The sequence below is a fragment of the Oncorhynchus kisutch genome, linkage group LG8 (genome assembly GCF_002021735.2).
Source record: "Oncorhynchus kisutch isolate 150728-3 linkage group LG8, Okis_V2, whole genome shotgun sequence".
Lineage (NCBI taxonomy): Eukaryota > Metazoa > Chordata > Actinopteri > Salmoniformes > Salmonidae > Oncorhynchus > Oncorhynchus kisutch.
The window spans coordinates 8,800,722-8,820,974 of NC_034181.2; the positions used below are offsets into that span (position 1 = coordinate 8,800,722).

At 45.3% G+C, this 20,253-nt stretch overlaps 1 protein-coding gene across 1 annotated transcript; it reads right to left on the bottom strand.

Annotated features, from left to right (window-relative positions):
- Positions 1–97: 97 nt before the first annotated feature.
- Positions 98–19,968, bottom strand: naaladl1 (N-acetylated alpha-linked acidic dipeptidase like 1). Its single transcript, XM_020470571.2, has 19 exons — positions 19,510–19,968; positions 19,016–19,188; positions 16,380–16,501; positions 13,256–13,375; positions 9,289–9,481; positions 8,792–8,885; positions 8,516–8,620; positions 8,339–8,424; positions 7,982–8,101; positions 6,388–6,473; positions 6,141–6,204; positions 5,500–5,567; positions 2,555–2,646; positions 2,269–2,362; positions 2,083–2,164; positions 1,670–1,843; positions 789–876; positions 547–639; positions 98–357 (listed from the first exon to the last, which is right to left on the bottom strand). The coding sequence occupies exons 1-19, from the start codon at positions 19,704–19,706 to the stop codon at positions 180–182; spliced, it is 2,229 nt and encodes a 742-aa protein (XP_020326160.1). The 5' UTR covers positions 19,707–19,968; the 3' UTR covers positions 98–179.
- Positions 19,969–20,253: the final 285 nt, after the last annotated feature.

The following is a 20,253-nucleotide window of genomic DNA, read 5'->3' on the forward strand; positions in this document are numbered from 1 at the left end:
CCCTGACCAAAATGGCTGACCTTACCATCATAAGAAAGTTATTTTCCATTCCATCTAATTCAACTGCACATAGGATGACATTCCATGAGACAGTCTCTTCACAGAAATATAATTAAAACTTTATTATTATATATGTAAACTGAATATCATAACATATATCCTGTATCTCTATGTTCTCGCTAAATGGCGTCTCCCAGTGTGTGAGCGGCTCCCTGTATGGCCTGGACCAGGATGGACAGCTGACGGTGTGCTTCTTTCCAGTCGCTGTCCAGTCCAGTCGAAGCAGCTCTGGTATACGCATCAGCCAGTCCTGGGAAGGTAGCCTGTCCAGCCTTACTGGAGGCCCAGATCACATGTCTGGAAGAGCGAGAGAGAGACGGATAGAAAGAAAGTATGGTGAGTCATGTTAGACGGTCAGAGGAGGGAAGAGAGGGGGAGTGGCCTAAGCATACAATGAAGTATTTAACGAAAGGTGCACAAAGCATCAAATATGCTAGATGGTAAACAGTGGATGCTCATTTAGGGGATAGGACATAGTTTCCCAACCTGAATCCATATCGATCAGGGAACGCCACAGGGTCCAGGAAAGCCCTATCCAGGAGCATCAGTTGGTCATTGATCCTACGCACCTTCAGGGGCCTTAATATGGACAAAGCACTGGTTTAGAATGGTTTAGAGAGAGAGAGTGTGAGTGAGTGAGTGAGTGAGTGAGTGAGTGAGTGAGTGAGTGAGTGCGTGAGTGAGTGAGTGAGTGAGTGCGTGAGTGCGTGCAAAGAGCTACCACTCACGTCTCGTTGGCCAAGTCTGAATCTCTGATCAGCTGGTCCAGTCTGGCGGCTGCAGAACGGAAATTCCGCACAGCAGTCTGTAATGGCTCTGAAATAGGAGCAGGGACAGGATATTCTAGAACAGTGTTTCTCAACCTTAGAATATTGCTGACTGGTCCCTGAGATTGTGTGTCTGTTTTGTCTAAACAACTTAAACCAGAGGTTCCCAAACTTTTTTGGTCCACGACCTCATCTTGATATATAAGAAATAATTGTGACTCCAACATTTAAAAAAAAAATGTAATCTAATCAACGGACAATATTTACTTTTTTAATTGAGGCCATGACAGTCTATTACAAATCAGTCTGACAGTACTTCAACCTGAAGGAAGTATGGGTTGAAGTGACTGATATGTGTCAGAAAGAAACATCGTCATTATCACTGATGATCTTTTCCCCCAATCTGATTGGCTGCCTGGTCTTGTCCACTCTGTTCTAATGAGGCTTGTGGGCATTATAGAAGGAAACAGATGACACATACACTACGCGTTCCTGAGTCTTATCTTTCAGTAACGGGGTCATAGTATTTTGTCAGCTAGAGGCTACCGGGGGTTACTGACGTGGGAAATGCTGTTTAGACACAAACATAGCATCCTGTCTCCATGTATCCATCCACCCCTCTACCCTTCAATCACCTCTCTATCCCTCCATCCACCTTTTCACCCCTACCCCTTTCGCTGTCCCCCCATCCCTCTTTGTGTGTGTGTGTGTGTGTGTGTGTGTGTGTGTGTGTGTGTCTGTGTGTGTCTGTGTGTGTGTGTGTGTGTGTGTGTGTGTGTGTGTGTGTGTGTGTGTGTGTGTGTGTGTGTGTGTGTGTGTGTATGCTAGTGACTGTGACCCACCTATAGAGATCATATGTGATGCCAGTCCATCAGTGTACAGCTCCATGGCCTTACTGAGGTATCCTTCCAGAGTCTCTGCATAGTCACTGCAGTTGAACGGCAACAGAAGACTATCAGCCAATCGCATCAGGACGTTCCCTGCCGTCCTGGCAACCGTCTGGTGACTGGTGAACCCTTTGGAGGAGAAGGAGAGAGAGAGAGAGAGAGAGAGAGAGAATGAAATATTCAGTAAAGAGAGGTGATATCAGGGTAAAGATATTGACAGGAAAGGGATAGAGAGACCAAGGAGAAAGACAATGGAGAGACATACAGTATATACATAAAGAGAGAGATATTGAACTCATAAGGCCAACAGCAGTGTGTTTGTCTTTATGTTCCCCCTGTAGCCACCTGGCCCATATCTCCCTGCTCACCTGGGTCGATGAACTTGGAGGCATAGTCGAAGGTGTCGTATGCCGTGTGATACGCTGGGTAGATTCTGGCTCTGGTTTTAGTCTGCATGAAAACAGCATGGATTATGGGATGTGACTTAAAGGACTAACTGATCATTTGTTAAGACAGTGAAATGACTCTCATCGTGTGTGTGTGTCATGTCTTACTCTGTCGTAGGTGTAGGAGATATCCATGGAGGTGATACCTAGGAAGTGGATGAAGGCAGCGTAATCACTTCCTGCCCCAGTCAGAAAACCCACACTATAATCAAAAACAACAACAAAAAAACAAATCATCAACCAATCAAATCTCTGCTATGACTGCCAATTAACTGAAGAGACAATTAAAATCCCTAAAATCACTTCACTGACATCGTAATAATTTCTTAAATAGTCCTCTAGGTCTCGTCACATGACTCTACTGTTTCATGAAAAGAGAAAGTAGGCTATTCACTTGGGGATGACTCCGTAGGCGGGGCTAGTGCGGTTGAAGTAGCGAATCCAGTTGTCGTAGACGGATGTCGAGTCTGATCCAGGTGTCTTCACCTGTAGAAAAGCAATCAAACACCATTATAGTGATGGCTTCTTTTTTGGAAAAAATGAAGAAAGATAGATTGATAAATGGTCAAATGTTTTGGCACCACTGTAAGAGTCAAATATGTAATCATCCATTGTTGGTTTGACAAACGATAAAAGGAGTAGAAATACCCACACACTGTTGTACGCTCATACCCACACACTGTTGTACGCTCATACCCACACACTGTTGTACGCTCATACCCACACACTGTTGTACGCTCATACCCACACACTGTTGTACGCTCATACCCACACACTGTTGTACGCTCATACCCACACACTGTTGTACGCTCATACCCACACACTGTTGTACGCTCATACCCACACACTGTTGTACGCTCATACCCACACACTGTTGTACGCTCATACCCACACACTGTTGTACGCTCATACCCACACACTGTTGTACGCTCATAACCACACACTGTTGTACGCTCATAACCACACACTGTTGTACGCTCATAACCACACACTGTTGTACGCTCATACCCACACACTGTTGTACGCTCATACCCACACACTGTTGTACGCTCATACCCACACACTGTTGTACGCTCATAACCACACACTGTTGTACGCTCATAACCACACACTGTTGTACGCTCATACCCACACACTGTTTTGCGCTCATACCCACACACTGTTGTACGCTCATAACCACACACTGTTGTACGCTCATACCCACACACTGTTGTACGCTCATAACCACACACTGTTGTACTCTCATACCCACACACTGTTGTACGCTCATACCCACACACTGTTGTACGCTCATACCCACACACTGTTGTACGCTCATACCCACACACTGTTGTACGCTCATAACCACACACTGTTGTACGCTCATAACCACACACTGTTGTACGCTCATACCCACACACTGTTGTACGCTCATAACCACACACTGTTGTACTCTCATACCCACACACTGTTGTACGCTCATACCCACACACTGTTGTACGCTCATACCCACACACTGTTGTACGCTCATAACCACACACTGTTGTACGCTCATAACCACACACTGTTGTACGCTCATAACCACACACTGTTGTACGCTCATACCCACACACTGTTGTACGCTCATACCCACACACTGTTGTACGCTCATACCCACACACTGTTGTACGCTCATACCCACACACTGTTGTACGCTCATACCCACACACTGTTGTACGCTCATAACCACACACTGTTGTACGCTCATACCCACACACTGTTGTACGCTCATAACCACACACTGTTGTACGCTCATAACCACACACTGTTGTACGCTCATACCCACACACTGTTGTACGCTCATAACCACACACTGTTGTACGCTCATACCCACACACTGTTGTACGCTCATAACCACACACTGTTGTACGCTCATAACCACACACTGTTGTACGCTCATAACCACACACTGTGTACGCTCACAACCACACACTGTTGTACGCTCACACCCACACACTGTTGTACGCTCACAACCACACACTGTTGTACGCTCATAACCACACACTGTTGTACGCTCATAACCACACACTGTTGTACGCTCATACCCACACACTGTTGTACGCTCATAACCACACACTGTTGTACGCTCATAACCACACACTGTTGTACGCTCATAACCACACACTGTTGTACGCTCATACCCACACACTGTTGTACGCTCATACCCACACACTGTTGTACGCTCATACCCACACACTGTTGTACGCTCATACCCACACACTGTTGTACGCTCATACCCACACACTGTTGTACGCTCATACCCACACACTGTTGTACGCTCATAACCACACACTGTTGTACGCTCATAACCACACACTGTTGTACGCTCATACCCACACACTGTTTTACGCTCATACCCACACACTGTTGTACGCTCATAACCACACACTGTTGTACGCTCATACCCACACACTGTTGTACGCTCATACCCACACACTGTTGTACGCTCATAACCACACACTGTTGTACGCTCATACCCACACACTGTTGTACGCTCATACCCACACACTGTTGTACGCTCATAACCACACACTGTTGTACGCTCATAACCACACACTGTTGTACGCTCATAACCACACACTGTTGTACGCTCATACCCACACACTGTTGTACGCTCATAACCACACACTGTTGTACGCTCATACCCACACACTGTTGTACGCTCATACCACACACTGTTGTACTCTCATACCCACACACTGTTGTACGCTCATACCCACACACCGTTGTACGCTCATACCCACACACTGTTGTACGCTCATACCCACACACTGTTGTACGCTCATACCCACACACTGTTGTACGCTCATACCCACACACTGTTGTACGCTCATACCCACACACTGTTGTACGCTCATACCCACACACTGTTGTACGCTCATACCCACACACTGTTGTACTCTCATACCCACACACTGTTGTACGCTCATACCCACACACTGTTGTACGCTCATACCCACACACTGTTGTACGCTCATAACCACACACTGTTGTACGCTCATACCCACACACTGTTGTACGCTCATAACCACACACTGTTGTACGCTCATACCCACACACTGTTGTACGCTCATAACCACACACTGTTGTACTCTCATTCCCACACACTGTTGTACGCTCATAACCACACACTGTTGTACGCTCATACCCACACACTGTTGTACGCTCATAACCACACACTGTTGTACGCTCATAACCACACACTGTTGTACGCTTATACTCTTTTTGTATTAAGTTTATTTGAGCATACAACAATGGGAGGTTTTTTTTAAACCATTTTTTTACTGCAGACGGCATTGAGAAGAGAATTAGAGGCCTCACCTGTTTGGAGGCCTTGAGGATAACACTCTGAGCAGAGGGGGACGACGATGCCCTTAGAGTAGCGTTAGCTGGAGCAGGGGGATGACAAGGGATACTGGAGGTCAGGTTCAAACACAATGCTTCCACTACACACAGAGAATGTTTCCTAGATACAGATTCTCCATTTAAAAGTGCTTTATAAAGTCCGTGACTTGGCTTGTGTCCAAGAAACCAGTACTTATTTAACTGATAAATATGTGTACTGTAAACAGTTGCCCTGGGCCTGTATCCACAAAGCATCTCAGAATAGGATCAGCTTTACCTTTTACATCATAATGAATAATATTGCAGATCCTAGATCAGCACTCCTCCCCTGAGATGCTTGTGTGGATACGGTCCTTGATTGTTGGAGTAAAAACACCATCAGTTTAACACGCTACCTCTGTCATAACTGGGGCGGCAGAAAGCCTAGTGGTTAGAGCGTTAGACTAGTAACCGAAAGGTTGCAAGACTGAATCCCCGAGCCGACGAGGTAAAAATGTGTTGTTCTTTCCCCTGAACAAGACAGTTAACCCACTGTTCATAGGCTGTCATTGTAAATAAGAATTTGTTCTTAACTGACTTGCCTAGTTAATTAAAGGTGTAAAATAAATCACTCTTACCGAATACAGCTATGTCCACGTTGATATAGGCGACAGAACGTTCACTCAGCTTGCTGTAATACTCCTGGGGAGGAGAACGTCGCGTTAACTTATCTCTATCAGAAACACCATAATGTGGATCTCTTCCTTCAAGGGAATCCTTTCCTTGACCCTGTGTTGCTGTCGGGTTACTGTGAAACACCTTGTGACAACAGGTGATGTAAACAGGGATTTTATAAATATCATTTGATTGATTTAGATTGTTCACCTCAGTGTACTCTGTGGATCCAATCAGACCGAACTCCTCGGCTCCCCAGCTCCCAAAGATGATGGACCTCCGTGGCCTCCATTTCCCTGACAGACAGGCGGTAATGTTGTTCACTGTTTACTGCTCCCAACAACAATGACTGGGTATCATTTTGTTATCCTACTGTAGTTCTTCTTTTTTGTTCAGCTCCTTTATCTAACTGAGCCAAGTTAAATAAAACCACCTCACAGGTCTAACTCCCTAACTCAAGTCTAACTCCCTAACCCAGGTCTAACTCCCTAACCCAGGTCTAACTCCCTAACCCAGGTCTAACTCCCTAACCCAGGTCTAACTCCCTAACCCAGGTCTAACTCCCTAACTCAAGTCTAACTCCCTAACCCAAGTCTAACTCCCTATCCCAGGTCTAACTCCTTAACCCGGGTCTAAATCCCTAACCCAGGTCTAACTCCCTAACCCAGGTCTAACCCAGGTCTAACCCCCTAACCCAGGTCTAACTCCCTAACCCAGGTCTAATCCAGGTCTAACCCCCTAACCCAGGTCTAACTCCCTAACCCAGGTCTGACTCCCTAACCCAGATCTAACCCCCTAACCCAGGTCTAGCCCAGGTCTAACCCCCTAACCCAGATCTAACCCCCTAACCCAGGTCTAACCCCCTAACCCAGGTCTAACCCAGGTCTAACCCCCTAACCCAGGTCTAACCCCCTAACCCAGGTCTAACCCAGGTCTAACCCCATAACCCAGGTCTAACTCCCTAACCCAGGTCTAACCCCCTAACCCAGGTCTAACTCCCTAACCCAGGTCTAACTCCCTAACCCAGATCTAACCCCCTAACCCAGGTCTAACCCAGGTCTAACCCCCTAACCCAGATCTAACCCCCTAACCCAGGTCTAACCCAGGTCTAACCCAGGTCTAACCCCCTAACCCAGGTCTAACCCCCTAACCCAGGTCTAACCCCCTAACCCAGGTCTAACCCAGGTCTAACCCCATAACCCAGGTCTAACTCCCTAACCCAGGTCTAACCCCCTAACCCAGGTCTAACTCCCTAACCCAGGTCTAACTCCCTAACCCAGGTCTAACTCCCTAACCCAGGTCTAACCCCCTAACCCAGGTCTAACCCCCTAACCCAGGTCTAACTCTCTAACCCCCTAACCCAGGTCTAACCCAGGTCTAACCCAGGTCTAACCCCTAACCCAGGTCTAACTCCCTAACCCAGGTCTAACCCCCTAACCCAGGTCTAACCCCCTAACCCAGGTCTAACTCTCTAACCCAGGTCTAACTCCCTAACCCAGGTCTAAGCCCCTAACCCAGGTCTAACCCAGGTCTAACCCAGGTCTAACCCCCTAACCCAGGTCTAACTCCCTAACCCAGGTCTAACACAGGTCTAACCCAGGTCTAACCCAGGTCTAACCCGGGTCTAACCCCCTAACCCAGGTCTAAGCCCCTAACCCAGGTCTAACCCCCTAACCCAGGTCTAACCCCCTAACCCAGGTCTAACTCCCTAACCCAGGTCTAACCCAGGTCTAACCCCCTAACCCAGGTCTAACCCCCTAACCCAGCTCTAACCCCATAACCCAGGTCTAACTGTGATGCTCACCCTGCTTGACCATCCGTCCCAGCACCCGGGTCACCTCCAGCATCACGGAGGTTCCACTGCTGGGGTCGATGGCCCCGTGGACCCAGCTGTCTCTGTGGTTACCGTAGATCACATACCTGTCTATGGGACAAAGACTTGAATTAGATTAGAGAGAAACTTTGGTTTGACGCTGGTCTGCTTTAAAATGTGTGTGTATGATTCTTCACCGTCTGTGTTTTTGTATATGAACTGTTTTGCCTGTCTGATGCACAAATGCATATGTCGTCATAATGCTTGACCCAATTGGCTTGACTCTTGAGGTAACTTCTTCCCCATGGCCTAAGTGTGGTTTGGTAGCTAGAGCTGAATCCTTCTCACCTGGCTCAACACTGCCGCGAATCACCCCCATCACATTGGCAGAATTCTTCAGCTCCTCACGGTTATAGATGTCCAGTTTTACATCGCTGGAACAGAGACACACATGTTTGTTTTTTTAGCAAACATTCAGCTAAACTTGATATTGTCGTACTTTTATATAGATTTACCAAATCCCACCTGTTGTTGAAGTTGGATGTTGGTTTGAATCCTGGTCCCCCAAAATTATACGTGCAGTTGAATGCTCCCTGCCATTCGGATGGGGCGGGCTCTCCTCCCAGCTCACTGCAGAGATGACCAATCAAATACGGCCAACAGGATTCAGAACCAATCACATTGGGCGGACCCTTCTTGTACACCAAATACTCCATGATACCCCATGAGCCATTGGTCAACCATGCAGCTCTCCACAAAAGTTAATGACGTCACAATGGACCAATGGTAAACCCCACTCACCAGATCAAGGCGTAGGCATCCTCAAACCCGATTGGTTGAGTCGGGATTGGCGGGATCCCGGTGATATTCTTTTCTGGTATTCTGTATGTGTCATCTACAGATGGAAATGTCAGAAGTGGGAACTGTGAAAACGCCTTGGAAAGTCTGAGTGACGAAGATGATCAATGTACTTATGACGGCGATCACATACATGTGAATACGGTCAAAGATGGCCGATTTTTGTAGCCTCTACAGCAGCCTCTTAACTATATAGTTAAGTGTTTATTACCATTTGATTCCAACTGTCACTACAATGTCAAAGGTCAAAAGGTAATTTAACAGGAAGTTTAGCTGATAGAGTATCTCTTGAAATAGACTGAAATGTGTGGTAACTGATTTAAAATGCTGTTACTTAGTCAAGATCATTTTGAGATGATATCTCATTTTGAGGGTCATAGGTCCTACCTTCTTATAGCAAGTCAATTATTTACCACCACATCATAATGCATCGTGGGTACCTTTAGCGGCCAGGTAGGGTGTCAGCATGTCTCCATAGTGGGTGTTGAAGGAGCCCCTCTCCACCCCTGAGGGGGGCATGTACCAGGAAAAGGGGTACGTCTCGTTGTTGTCGGACATCTTGCCATCGTTGATGTCCCACGGGTCGGTGTAAACCAGCACCCCGATCACACCGTACGGAGCTGCATTGATGGCCTGGAGAAGAAGCACGACATGACAGTCAAAGTGGTCATGTTAGTCATGGGCTGTATCTGAAATGGTACCCTTTTCCCAATATAGTGCACTAGTTTTAGTGCACTACCACCCAGCAAACCAGGAACATTCCCAGAACATTAACAAAAATTCCTATTATGTTCTAGTTAGAGTATTATCTAACCTTAGGATGATAACAGCCCCAAAACATTCATATAATGTTTTTGCTTAAAAAATCGATGTATTCATCAAAAATGTTTTAGATTAAATATCCTTGGAACATTTCACTCAAATGTTGTGCACAACACCTGTAACAACCACTACAGAACATGTTTGTATAAAACATTTGCCTGATGTTGCAGTAATGTTCCTATAACACATTTAATCTGTTCATTAAAAGGTTCCCAGAATGCTTCATTAGTTTGTGGGAACGGTGGGAACATCACAAAATATATGTTCCCCCCCAAAAAATAACTGTTGAGTTGTGAGGATGATTCTACAATGTTTATTTTGGGGTGCAAAAAACACTCACCTGATGTTCAGGTGAACACATTTAGTCTGTTTAGTTTTAATGGTTAATCCAAACCTTCCATAATCATCACCACGATTGGACAGTTTTTGTGTTTTAAGGACATTTGCCACGACCAGATACATTTTCTGGGAACCTTCACAGATCCAGTTTTATTTTGGTGAGCGTTTTGGACGCATGCCTAGTTCCAATACTTTGAAAATTCTTCCTCACATCCCTTGACTTTTTCCACATGTTGTTGTGTTACAAAGTGAGATTAAAATGGTTTAAATTGTCTTCTTTTTTTTTGTCAACGATCTAAACAAAATACTCTGTAATGTCAAAGTGGAAGAAAAATTCTAACATTTGTAAAAAAAAAAATAATAATAAAATGAAAATAAAACGCTAATAATATAATATCTTGATTAACAAATTATTCAAACACCTGAGTCAATACATGTTAGAATCACCTTTGGCAGCGATTACAGCTGTGAGTGTTTTTGGGTAAGTCTCTAAAAGTGTTCCACACCTGGATTGTACAATATTTGTACATTATTATTTTCAAAATTCTTCAAGCTTTGTCAAGTTGGTTGTTGATCATTGCTAGACAGCCATTTTCAATTCTTGCCATAGGTTTTCAAGACGATTTAAGTCAAAACTGTAGCTAGGCTACTTAGGAACATTCAATGTCATCTTGGTAAGCAACTCCAGTGTATATATGGCCTTGTGTTTCGGGTTATTGTCCTGCTGAAAGGTGAATTCGTCTTCCAGTGTCTGTTGGAAAGCAGACTGACCCATGTTTTCCTCTAGATTTTGCCTGTGCTTGGCTCTACTTGACCATTTTTATCCTAAAAATCTCTCTAGTCCTTGCCGATGACAAGCATACCCATAACAGCCACCACCATGCTTGAAAATATGAAGAGTGGTACTCAGTGATATATTTCTTTGGCACATTTTTTGTAGTTTTACTTTAGGGCCTTATTGCAAATAGGATGCATGTTTTGTAATATTTGTATTCTATACAAGCTCACTTATTTTCACTGTGTCAATTCGGTTTGTATTCTGTAGTAACTACAATGTTGTTGATCCATCCTCAGTTTTATCCTTTCACAGCCATTAAACTCTGTAATTGTTTTAAAGTCACCATTGGCCTCATGGTGAAATCCCTGAGCAGTTTCCTTCCTCGCCGGCAACTGAGTTAGGAAGGACGCCTGTATCTTTGTAGTGACTGGGGGTATTGATACACCATCCAAAGTGTAGTTAATAACTTCACCATGCTCAAAGGAATATTCAATGTCTGCTTTTTACCAATAGGTGCCCTTCTTTGCGAGGCATTGGAAAAACCTCCCTTTGTGGTTGAATCTGTGTTTGAAATTCACTGCTCGAATTAGGGACCTTACAGATGATTGTATGTTTGGGGTACAGAATAATGTTAAACACACCTGAGTGAATCCATGTAACTTATTCTGTGACTTATTAAGCAAATTTTTACTCCTGAACTTATTTAGGCTTGTCATAACGAAGAGGTTGATGTCATGTTCTGACCTTTACTTCCTTTGTTTTGTCTTTGTTTATATGGTCAGGGCGTGAGTTGGTGTGGGGAGTCTATGTTTGTTTTTCTGTTTGGTGTCTGTGTTCGGCCTAGTATGGTTCTCAATCAGAGGCAGGTGTCGTTAGTTGTCTCTGATTGAGAATCATACTTAGGTAGCCTGGGTTTCAGTTTTGGGTTGTGGGTGTTTGTCTTCCGTGTCAGTGTTTGTCGCCACACGGGACTGTTTCGTTCATTTCACGTTTCTTGTTTTGTATTTCGTAGTGTTCAGTTAATTAAAAATAAATAAACGTTATGGACACTTACCACGCTGCGTTTTGGTCCTCCGATCCTTCTCGCTTCTCCTCCTCAGAAGAGGAGGACGAGATCCCTTACAGTTGAATACTTATTGACTCAAGACATTTCAGCTTTTCCTTTTGAATTAATTTGTAACAAATAATATATATATATATATTTCCATTTTGACTTGATGGGGTATTGTGTGTAGGCCAGTGACAGAAAATCCCAATTGAATCCATTTTAAATTCAGGCTGTAACAACATGTGGATTAGGTTAAAGGGTATGAATACTTACTGAATGCCCTGTATGTGAACCATTTCTTACAGGATTTTTTGACATTTTTTTAAGTGATGTAAAGTACCATAGTTACAATAGAAGTCTGAATATTTACCCTCGGAGTCTGAATATTTACCCTAGGAGTCTGAATATTTACCCTAGGAGTCTGAATATTTACCCTCGGAGTCTGAATATTTACCCTCGGAGTCTGAATATTTACCCTCGGAGTCAGAATATTTACCCTAGGAGTCAGAATATTTACCCTCGGAGTCTGAATATTTACCCTAGGAGTCTGAATATTTACCCTAGGAGTCTGAATATTTACCCTCGGAGTCTGAATATTTACCCTCGGAGTCTGAATATTTACCCTAGGAGTCTGAATATTTACCCTAGGAGTCTGAATATTTACCCTAGGAGTCTGAATATTTGCCCTCGGAGTCTGAATATTTACCCTCGGAGTCTGAATATTTACCCTAGGAGTCTGAATATTTACCCTAGGAGTCTGAATATTTACCCTCGGAGTCTGAATATTTACCCTCGGAGTCAGAATATTTACCCTTGGAGTCAGAATATTTACCCTCGGAGTCTGAATATTTACCCTAGGAGTCTGAATATTTACCCTAGGAGTCTGAATATTTACCCTCGGAGTCTGAATATTTACCCTCGGAGTCTGAATATTTACCCTCGGAGTCTGAATATTTACCCTAGGAGTCTGAATATTTACCCTAGGAGTCTGAATATTTGCCCTCGGAGTCTGAATATTTACCCTCGGAGTCTGAATATTTACCCTAGGAGTCTGAATATTTACCCTAGGAGTCTGAATATTTACCCTAGGAGTCTGAATATTTACCCTCTGAGTCTGAATATTTACCCTCGGAGTCTGAATATTTACCCTCGGAGTCTGAATATTTACCCTAGGAGTCTGAATATTTACCCTAGGAGTATGAATATTTACCCTAGGAGTCTGAATATTTACCCTCGGAGTCTGAATATTTACCCTCGGAGTCTGAATATTTACCCTAGGAGTCTGAATATTTACGCTCTGAGTCTGAATATTTACCCTCGGAGTCTGAATATTTGCATGGAATTCTGACCAACCAAATGTCATCCCCCCAACAACAAAAAAATTATGTAATGGCATTTGCAGCCAATGAATTGGACTCACTTTCCCTGCTCTCCCCTCTCCTCCATATCTGGTGATAGCGACGGTCCCTGTCAGGTTCAGGGTCTGGTTGAGCAGGAAGTAGTCACTGGGCTTCCCTTGATTGGCGTAGACCAGTCTCCCCTGACAACACACACACACACACACTCATTGAACCACAATCTACCTCAATCTAAAACTAAGACTGATATCGATTGACTGTAGGAGATTTTAAACTGATATCCGAGTGATCAGTAGATTGTGGTAGATATCAGTCTGGTATCAGTAGACAATACCAGGAGATAGACACCACAAGCGTAACACATAGCCTGTCATTGCTTTATTATTTTCCATGTCATCGTTACAGTTTTATCACTTTGGATTTCACAAGTACTGTATGTGGTGAATACTCCAAACTGGTAGGACTTGTAACGGTCAAAACCTTTCATTGTGCATTCATTTGGTTTGGAGACATCTTTCACTACACAACCATTGGTCCAAAAATAGAAGTCACTGTGAAATATAATAACAACTAGTTAATTCAATAGCAAAAGACTTGAGATACATGTTTTAAAAAATGCCCTGTGAATGTACAGTGCAGTATTGTAGATTACAGTGTATCACACTGTTTTCACATTAGGCAATATACTTGCACGATCTATTAAAAATATAATATATATAATTACAACATAGATGTGCTGTAATCAAATGAAATGAAATGAAAGAAACATAACGGGGCGGCATGGTAGCCTAGTGGTTAGAGTGTAGAGGCGGCAGGGTAGCCTAGTGGTTAGAGTGTAGAGGCGGCAGGGTAGCCTAGTGGTTAGAGTGTAGAGGCGGCAGGGTAGCCTAGTGGTTAGAGTGTAGAGGCGGCAGGGTAGCCTAGTGGTTAGAGTGTAGAGGCGGCAGGGTAGCCTAGTGGTTAGAGTGTAGAGGCGGCAGGGTAGCCTAGTGGTTAGAGTGTAGAGGCGGCAGGGTAGCCTAGTGGTTAGAGTGTAGAGGCGGCAGGGTAGCCTAGTGGTTAGAGTGTAGAGGCGGCAGGGTAGCCTAGTGGTTAGAGTGTAGAGGCGGCAGGGTAGCCTAGTGGTTAGAGTGTAGAGGCGGCAGGGTAGCCTAGTGGTTAGAGTGTAGAGGCGGCAGGGTAGCCTAGTGGTTAGAGTGTAGAGGCGGCAGGGTAGCCTAGTGGTTAGAGTGTAGAGGCGGCAGGGTAGCCTAGTGGTTAGAGTGTAGAGGCGGCAGGGTAGCCTAGTGGTTAGAGTGTAGAGGCGGCAGGGTAGCCTAGTGGTTAGAGTGTAGAGGCGGCAGGGTAGCCTAGTGGTTAGAGTGTAGAGGCGGCAGGGTAGCCTAGTGGTTAGAGTGTAGAGGCGGCAGGGTAGCCTAGTGGTTAGAGTGTAGAGGCGGCAGGGTAGCCTAGTGGTTAGAGTGTAGAGGCGGCAGGGTAGCCTAGTGGTTAGAGTGTAGAGGCGGCAGGGTAGCCTAGTGGTTAGAGTGTAGAGGTGGCATGGTAGCCTAGTGGTTAGAGTGTAGAGGCGGCAGGGTAGCCTAGTGGTTAGAGTGTAGAGGCGGCAGGGTAGCCTAGTGGTTAGAGTGTAGAGGCGGCAGGGTAGCCTAGTGGTTAGAGTGTAGAGGCGGCAGGGTAGCCTAGTGGTTAGAGTGTAGAGGCGGCAGGGTAGCCTAGTGGTTAGAGTGTAGAGGCGGCAGGGTAGCCTAGTGGTTAGAGTGTAGAGGCAGCAGGGTAGCCTAGTGGTTAGAGTGTAGAGGTGGCAGGGTAGCCTAGTGGTTAGAGTGTAGAGGCGGCAGGGTAGCCTAGTGGTTAGAACGTTGGACTAGTAACCAAAAGGTTGCAAGTTCAAATCCCCGAGCTGACAAGGTACAAATCTGTCGTTCTGCCCCTGAACAGGCAGTTAAACCCACTGTTCCTAGGCCGTCATTGAAAATAAGAATTTGTTCTTAACTGACTTGCCTTGTTAAATAAAGGTAAAAAAATAAAAAATAAAAAATGTTTAGCAGGCACTAGTTTCCTCCTTGATGGGAAACTAGTGCCTGCTAAACATTTTTTATTTTTTATTTTTTTACCTTTATTTAACGAGCCACCGTCCATATTGGCACTCCCCAGAAGGGGATGTCCTCCATTGGAATGAATTCTCCCCTTCTGGGGAGTGCCAATATGGACGGTGGCTTCAAAGCGTCTCCACGGCCATTATATAGCGTCGGCAATCCAGGGTTTATATGGATCATTGTTTCAATCGCTTTGGTGCTATTTACTCAAGTGCAGCTTGATGGGAAACTAGTGCCTCTACAATACTGCACTGATACTGGGGAGTGCCAATTTTGCACGTACAATTTTTCAGTTTTTGATTTGTTAAAAAAGTTTGAAATATCCAATAAATGTCGTTCCACTTCATGATTGTGTCCCACTTGTTGTTGATTCTTCACAAAAAAATACAGTTTTATATCTTTATGTTTGAAGCCTGAAATGTGGCAAAAGGTTGCAAAGTTCGAGGGGGCCGAATACTTTCGCAAGGCACTGTATTTCTAGATGAAACAATTAAGTTTGGTGAAAAAAGTGACTGTATGATTTTGTGTTGTACTTAGTCAATTGAAAATGTGCTTAAAGTTTTGAAACAACTGCCTTTTTGATCATCTAGTTAAGAGTTTTGACTAAGAGATGTGGCAATTTACCACAACGCAATAAAGAAAATGGAATGTTATCTGATGAGACACATCATAAAACATCTTCCCCTTTGACCTCGGATTATCTCAAATCTTAATAAGAATTTAACAACATCAAAGGTCGTGCCTTGACGTGCCCCAGTGGGGGGCACAGAGAGGTGACATTTATGACATCAACTAAATAAAACTGGTTAACCAATAACCTCGGGGACAAAGAGAGATCATGAAAGTCACCTTTTCTTTCCATCTGTCCTGTCCGTCCACATATTGTCTATACACAGACACGGTATCATTCTAAATAACTAGCCTAGTTTGACCCAGAACAGGTCATTTAATTGATAAACTGTGGAGAAGATAACATAAAGAACATGATCGTCCTTGGATCTGCTTAAGAAATTGACATTTTGGGTGTCTGCTGCATAGGCCCAGGATCCTCCTGGTCTGCCTGTCTGTGTGTTGGTGGGTAAAGACCTACCTTTGGGTGTCCGGCGGGGGCGTAGGCTGCATAGGGCTGTACCACCTCAGGATCCTCCTGGTCTGAACTATATGCCTTCTCCTTCTCTCTGGCAGTGTACAGGACAGCATCAGAAGGGTTCACTGCAACACACGAACACACACACAGTAGTAGAAAAATGTAGATTTTGATGCAGAATCATATCCATAGAAATAATAACAACCAAAGACATTTCACAAGGAGTATAAAACATACACAGAGTAACATGGAGAACTTCAGCTCCTAATACCACACAACACCAAGCATGGTTTACCTCCTAATACCACACAGCACCACGCCTGGTTGACCTCCTAATGCCACACAACACCAAGCATGGTTTACCTCCTAATACCACACAGCACCACGCCTGGTTGACCTCCTAATGCCACACAACACCACGCCTGGTTTACCTCCTAATGCCACACAACACCAAGCCTGGTTTACCTCCTAATACCACACAGCACCACGCCTGGTTGACCTCCTAATACCACACAACACCACGCCTGGTTTACCTCCTAATACCACACAACACCACGCCTGGTTTACCTCCTAATGCCACACAGCACCACGCCTGGTTGATCTCCTAATGCCACACAGCACCACGTCTGGTTTACCTCCTAATGCCACACAACACCAAGTCTGGTTTACCTCCTAATACCACACAGCACCACGCCTGGTTTACCTCCTAATACCACACAACACCAAGTCTGGTTTACCTCCTAATACCACACAGCACCACGCCTGGTTTACCTCCTAATACCACACAGCACCACGCCTGGTTTACCTCCTAATACCACACAGCACCACGCCTGGTTTACCTCCTAATGCCACAAAACACCAAGTCTGGTTTTTCCTCCTAATGCCACACAACACCAAGTCTGGTTGACCTCCTAATACCACACAACACCAAGTCTGGTTTACCTCCTAATGTCACACAACACCAAGTCTGGTTTACCTCCTAATGTCACACAACACCACGCCTGGTTTACCTCCTAATGCCACACAACACCAAGTCTGGTTTACCTCCTAATGTCACACAACACCACGCCTGGTTGAATTCCTAATGCCACACAACACCACGCCTGGTTGACCTCCTAATGCCACACAACACCAAGCCTGGTTGACCTCCTAATGCCACACAACACCACGCCTGGTTGACCTCCTAATGCCACACAACACCACGCCTGGTTTACCTCCTAATGCCACACAACACCACGCCTGGTTTACCTCCTAATGTCACACAACACCAAGCCTAGTTTACCTCCTAATACCACACAACACCACGCCTGGTTTACCTCCTAATGCCACACAACACCACGCCTGGTTTACCTCCTAATACCACACAACACCACGCCTGGTTTACCTCCTAATGCCACACAACACCAAGTCTGGTTTACCTCCTAATGCCACACAACACCAAGCCTGGTTTACCTCCTAATACCACACAGCACCACGCCTGGTTGACCTCCTAATGCCACACAACACCACGCCTGGTTTACCTCCTAATGCCACACAACACCAAGCCTGGTTTACCTCCTAATACCACACAGCACCACGCCTGGTTGACCTCCTAATACCACACAACACCACGCCTGGTTTACCTCCTAATACCACACAACACCACGCCTGGTTTACCTCCTAATGCCACACAGCACCACGCCTGGTTGACCTCCTAATGCCACACAGCACCACGTCTGGTTTACCTCCTAATGCCACACAACACCAAGTCTGGTTTACCTCCTAATACCACACAGCACCACGCCTGGTTTACCTCCTAATACCACACAGCACCACGCCTGGTTTACCTCCTAATGCCACACAACACCAAGTCTGGTTTACCTCCTAATGCCACACAACACCAAGTCTGGTTGACCTCCTAATGCCACACAACACCAAGTCTGGTTGACCTCCTAATACCACACAACACCAAGTCTTGTTTACCTCCTAATGTCACACAACACCAAGCCTGGTTTACCTCTTAATGTCACACAACACCAAGTCTGGTTTACCTCCTAATGTCACACAGCACCACGCCTGGTTTACCTCCTAATACCACACAACACAAGCCTGGTTGACCTCCTAATACCACACAACACCACGCCTGGTTGACCTCCTAATACCACACAACACCACGCCTGGTTGACATCTTAATACCACACAACACCACGCCTGGTTTATCTCCTAATGCCACAGAAGAGCAAGCCTAGTTTACCTCCTAATGCCACACAACACCAAGTCTGGTTTACCTCCTAATGCCACACAACACCAAGCCTGGTTTACCTCCTAATGCCACACAACACCAAGTCTGGTTTACCTCCTAATGCCACACAACACCAAGTCTGGTTTACCTCCTAATGCCACACAACACCAAGTCTGGTTTACCTCCTAATGCCACACAACACCACGCCTGGTTTACCTCCTAATACCACACAACACCACGCCTGGTTTACCTCCTAATGACACACAACACCAAGCAGAAGAACAACTACTACTAGTATTAGTAAGTATAACATGTGACTTTTACATGGGGGCCTCGCTGGGTCTAAAAGCAGTGCACTATATGATATGGGCCAGGGACCAGGGTTATAGTTAGGACGCACCCTAAACCCATGACTCACCCACGGTGACCTTGTTGGGGGTGTTGGGGTCTGGGAAGGACAGGTAGACCTTGTACTCCTCCCTCCAGGCCTGGTCCAGACCTGTGTCTGGGTCCTGCCACCTCTTTAACATGTACTGAACTGTCTGCTCGTCCCCTGGCGAGGTCGCCATGTGGGGCACTTTAGTCAGCTCCCTGGAGAGACACATGGGGATGAGGGAACGATCATGAGAGAGATGCTCTCTGAGGACGTTTGACGTGTGTGTGTGTGTGTGTGTGTGTGTGTGTGTGTGTGTGTGTGTGTGTGTGTGTGTGTGTGTGTGTGTGTGTGTGTGTGTGTGTGTGTGTGTGTGTGTGTGTGTAATCTAGCCCATATTGTTCCTGACCTGCTTCAACAGATTAAAAAAAGATGTGGAAGATTAGAGATGAAAACAGGGATATCTAAAAACACTGGTACAGTATCCAACAGCATGTGCTCTGATTGGGCAATAGATTGATTGATATCCAGCATCTGACCTGAGGTTCTCCTGTATCGCAATGTTGTCCACCTCTGCGATAAACTTCTGGATGAGAGCCTCGTCTACATCCTGTGTCACGTCCATTACCCAGTCAGGGGCGGTGGAGCCCCTCTGGATGCCGAAGTGCCCCAACAGGATGCCTGCAGTCAGCACCAGAGCTGCTCCCAGACTACCCAGCAGCACCTTCTTCAGCATGGTCCTCCTGGTCCTCTTCCTGGAGATCTACTCTGGAACAGTAGAACCAGGTCTCTAACACTCTAGAACCAGGTCTCTAACACCCTAGAACAAGGTCTCTAACACTCTAGAACCAGGTCTCTAACACTCTAGAACCAAGTCTCTGAGTAACGGTTGTTGACATACAGAAGTTTCCCCTAAACACAGAAACACAGATGAAGTCTATTTCAGAGTTCCGGAGGGTGAAAGACAATGGTGTGTGCAAATAGGATGTTCAGCAGGATCTGTGGTTTACTGTCTGCATAATGAGCCCTTAAAAGCCCTCCCCAATTCCCACTGTAAAGTTTAATGATTACTTTTTTTCAGAGGTGATGGACTTTGAAACACACACACACTTGTTCACTGTTGCACATTGTCCAACCTCTGGAGAATCTTCCCAAAAAGTGGACGAGTGGTTTGATTGTAAATCATGATTAATTTACCAGGCAGTTACCATAAACCATTGTTGTGATTTCCTTTCTCTCACTGTACTTTTCTTTCTCGGTTCAATTTTATTTAAATGTTTTAT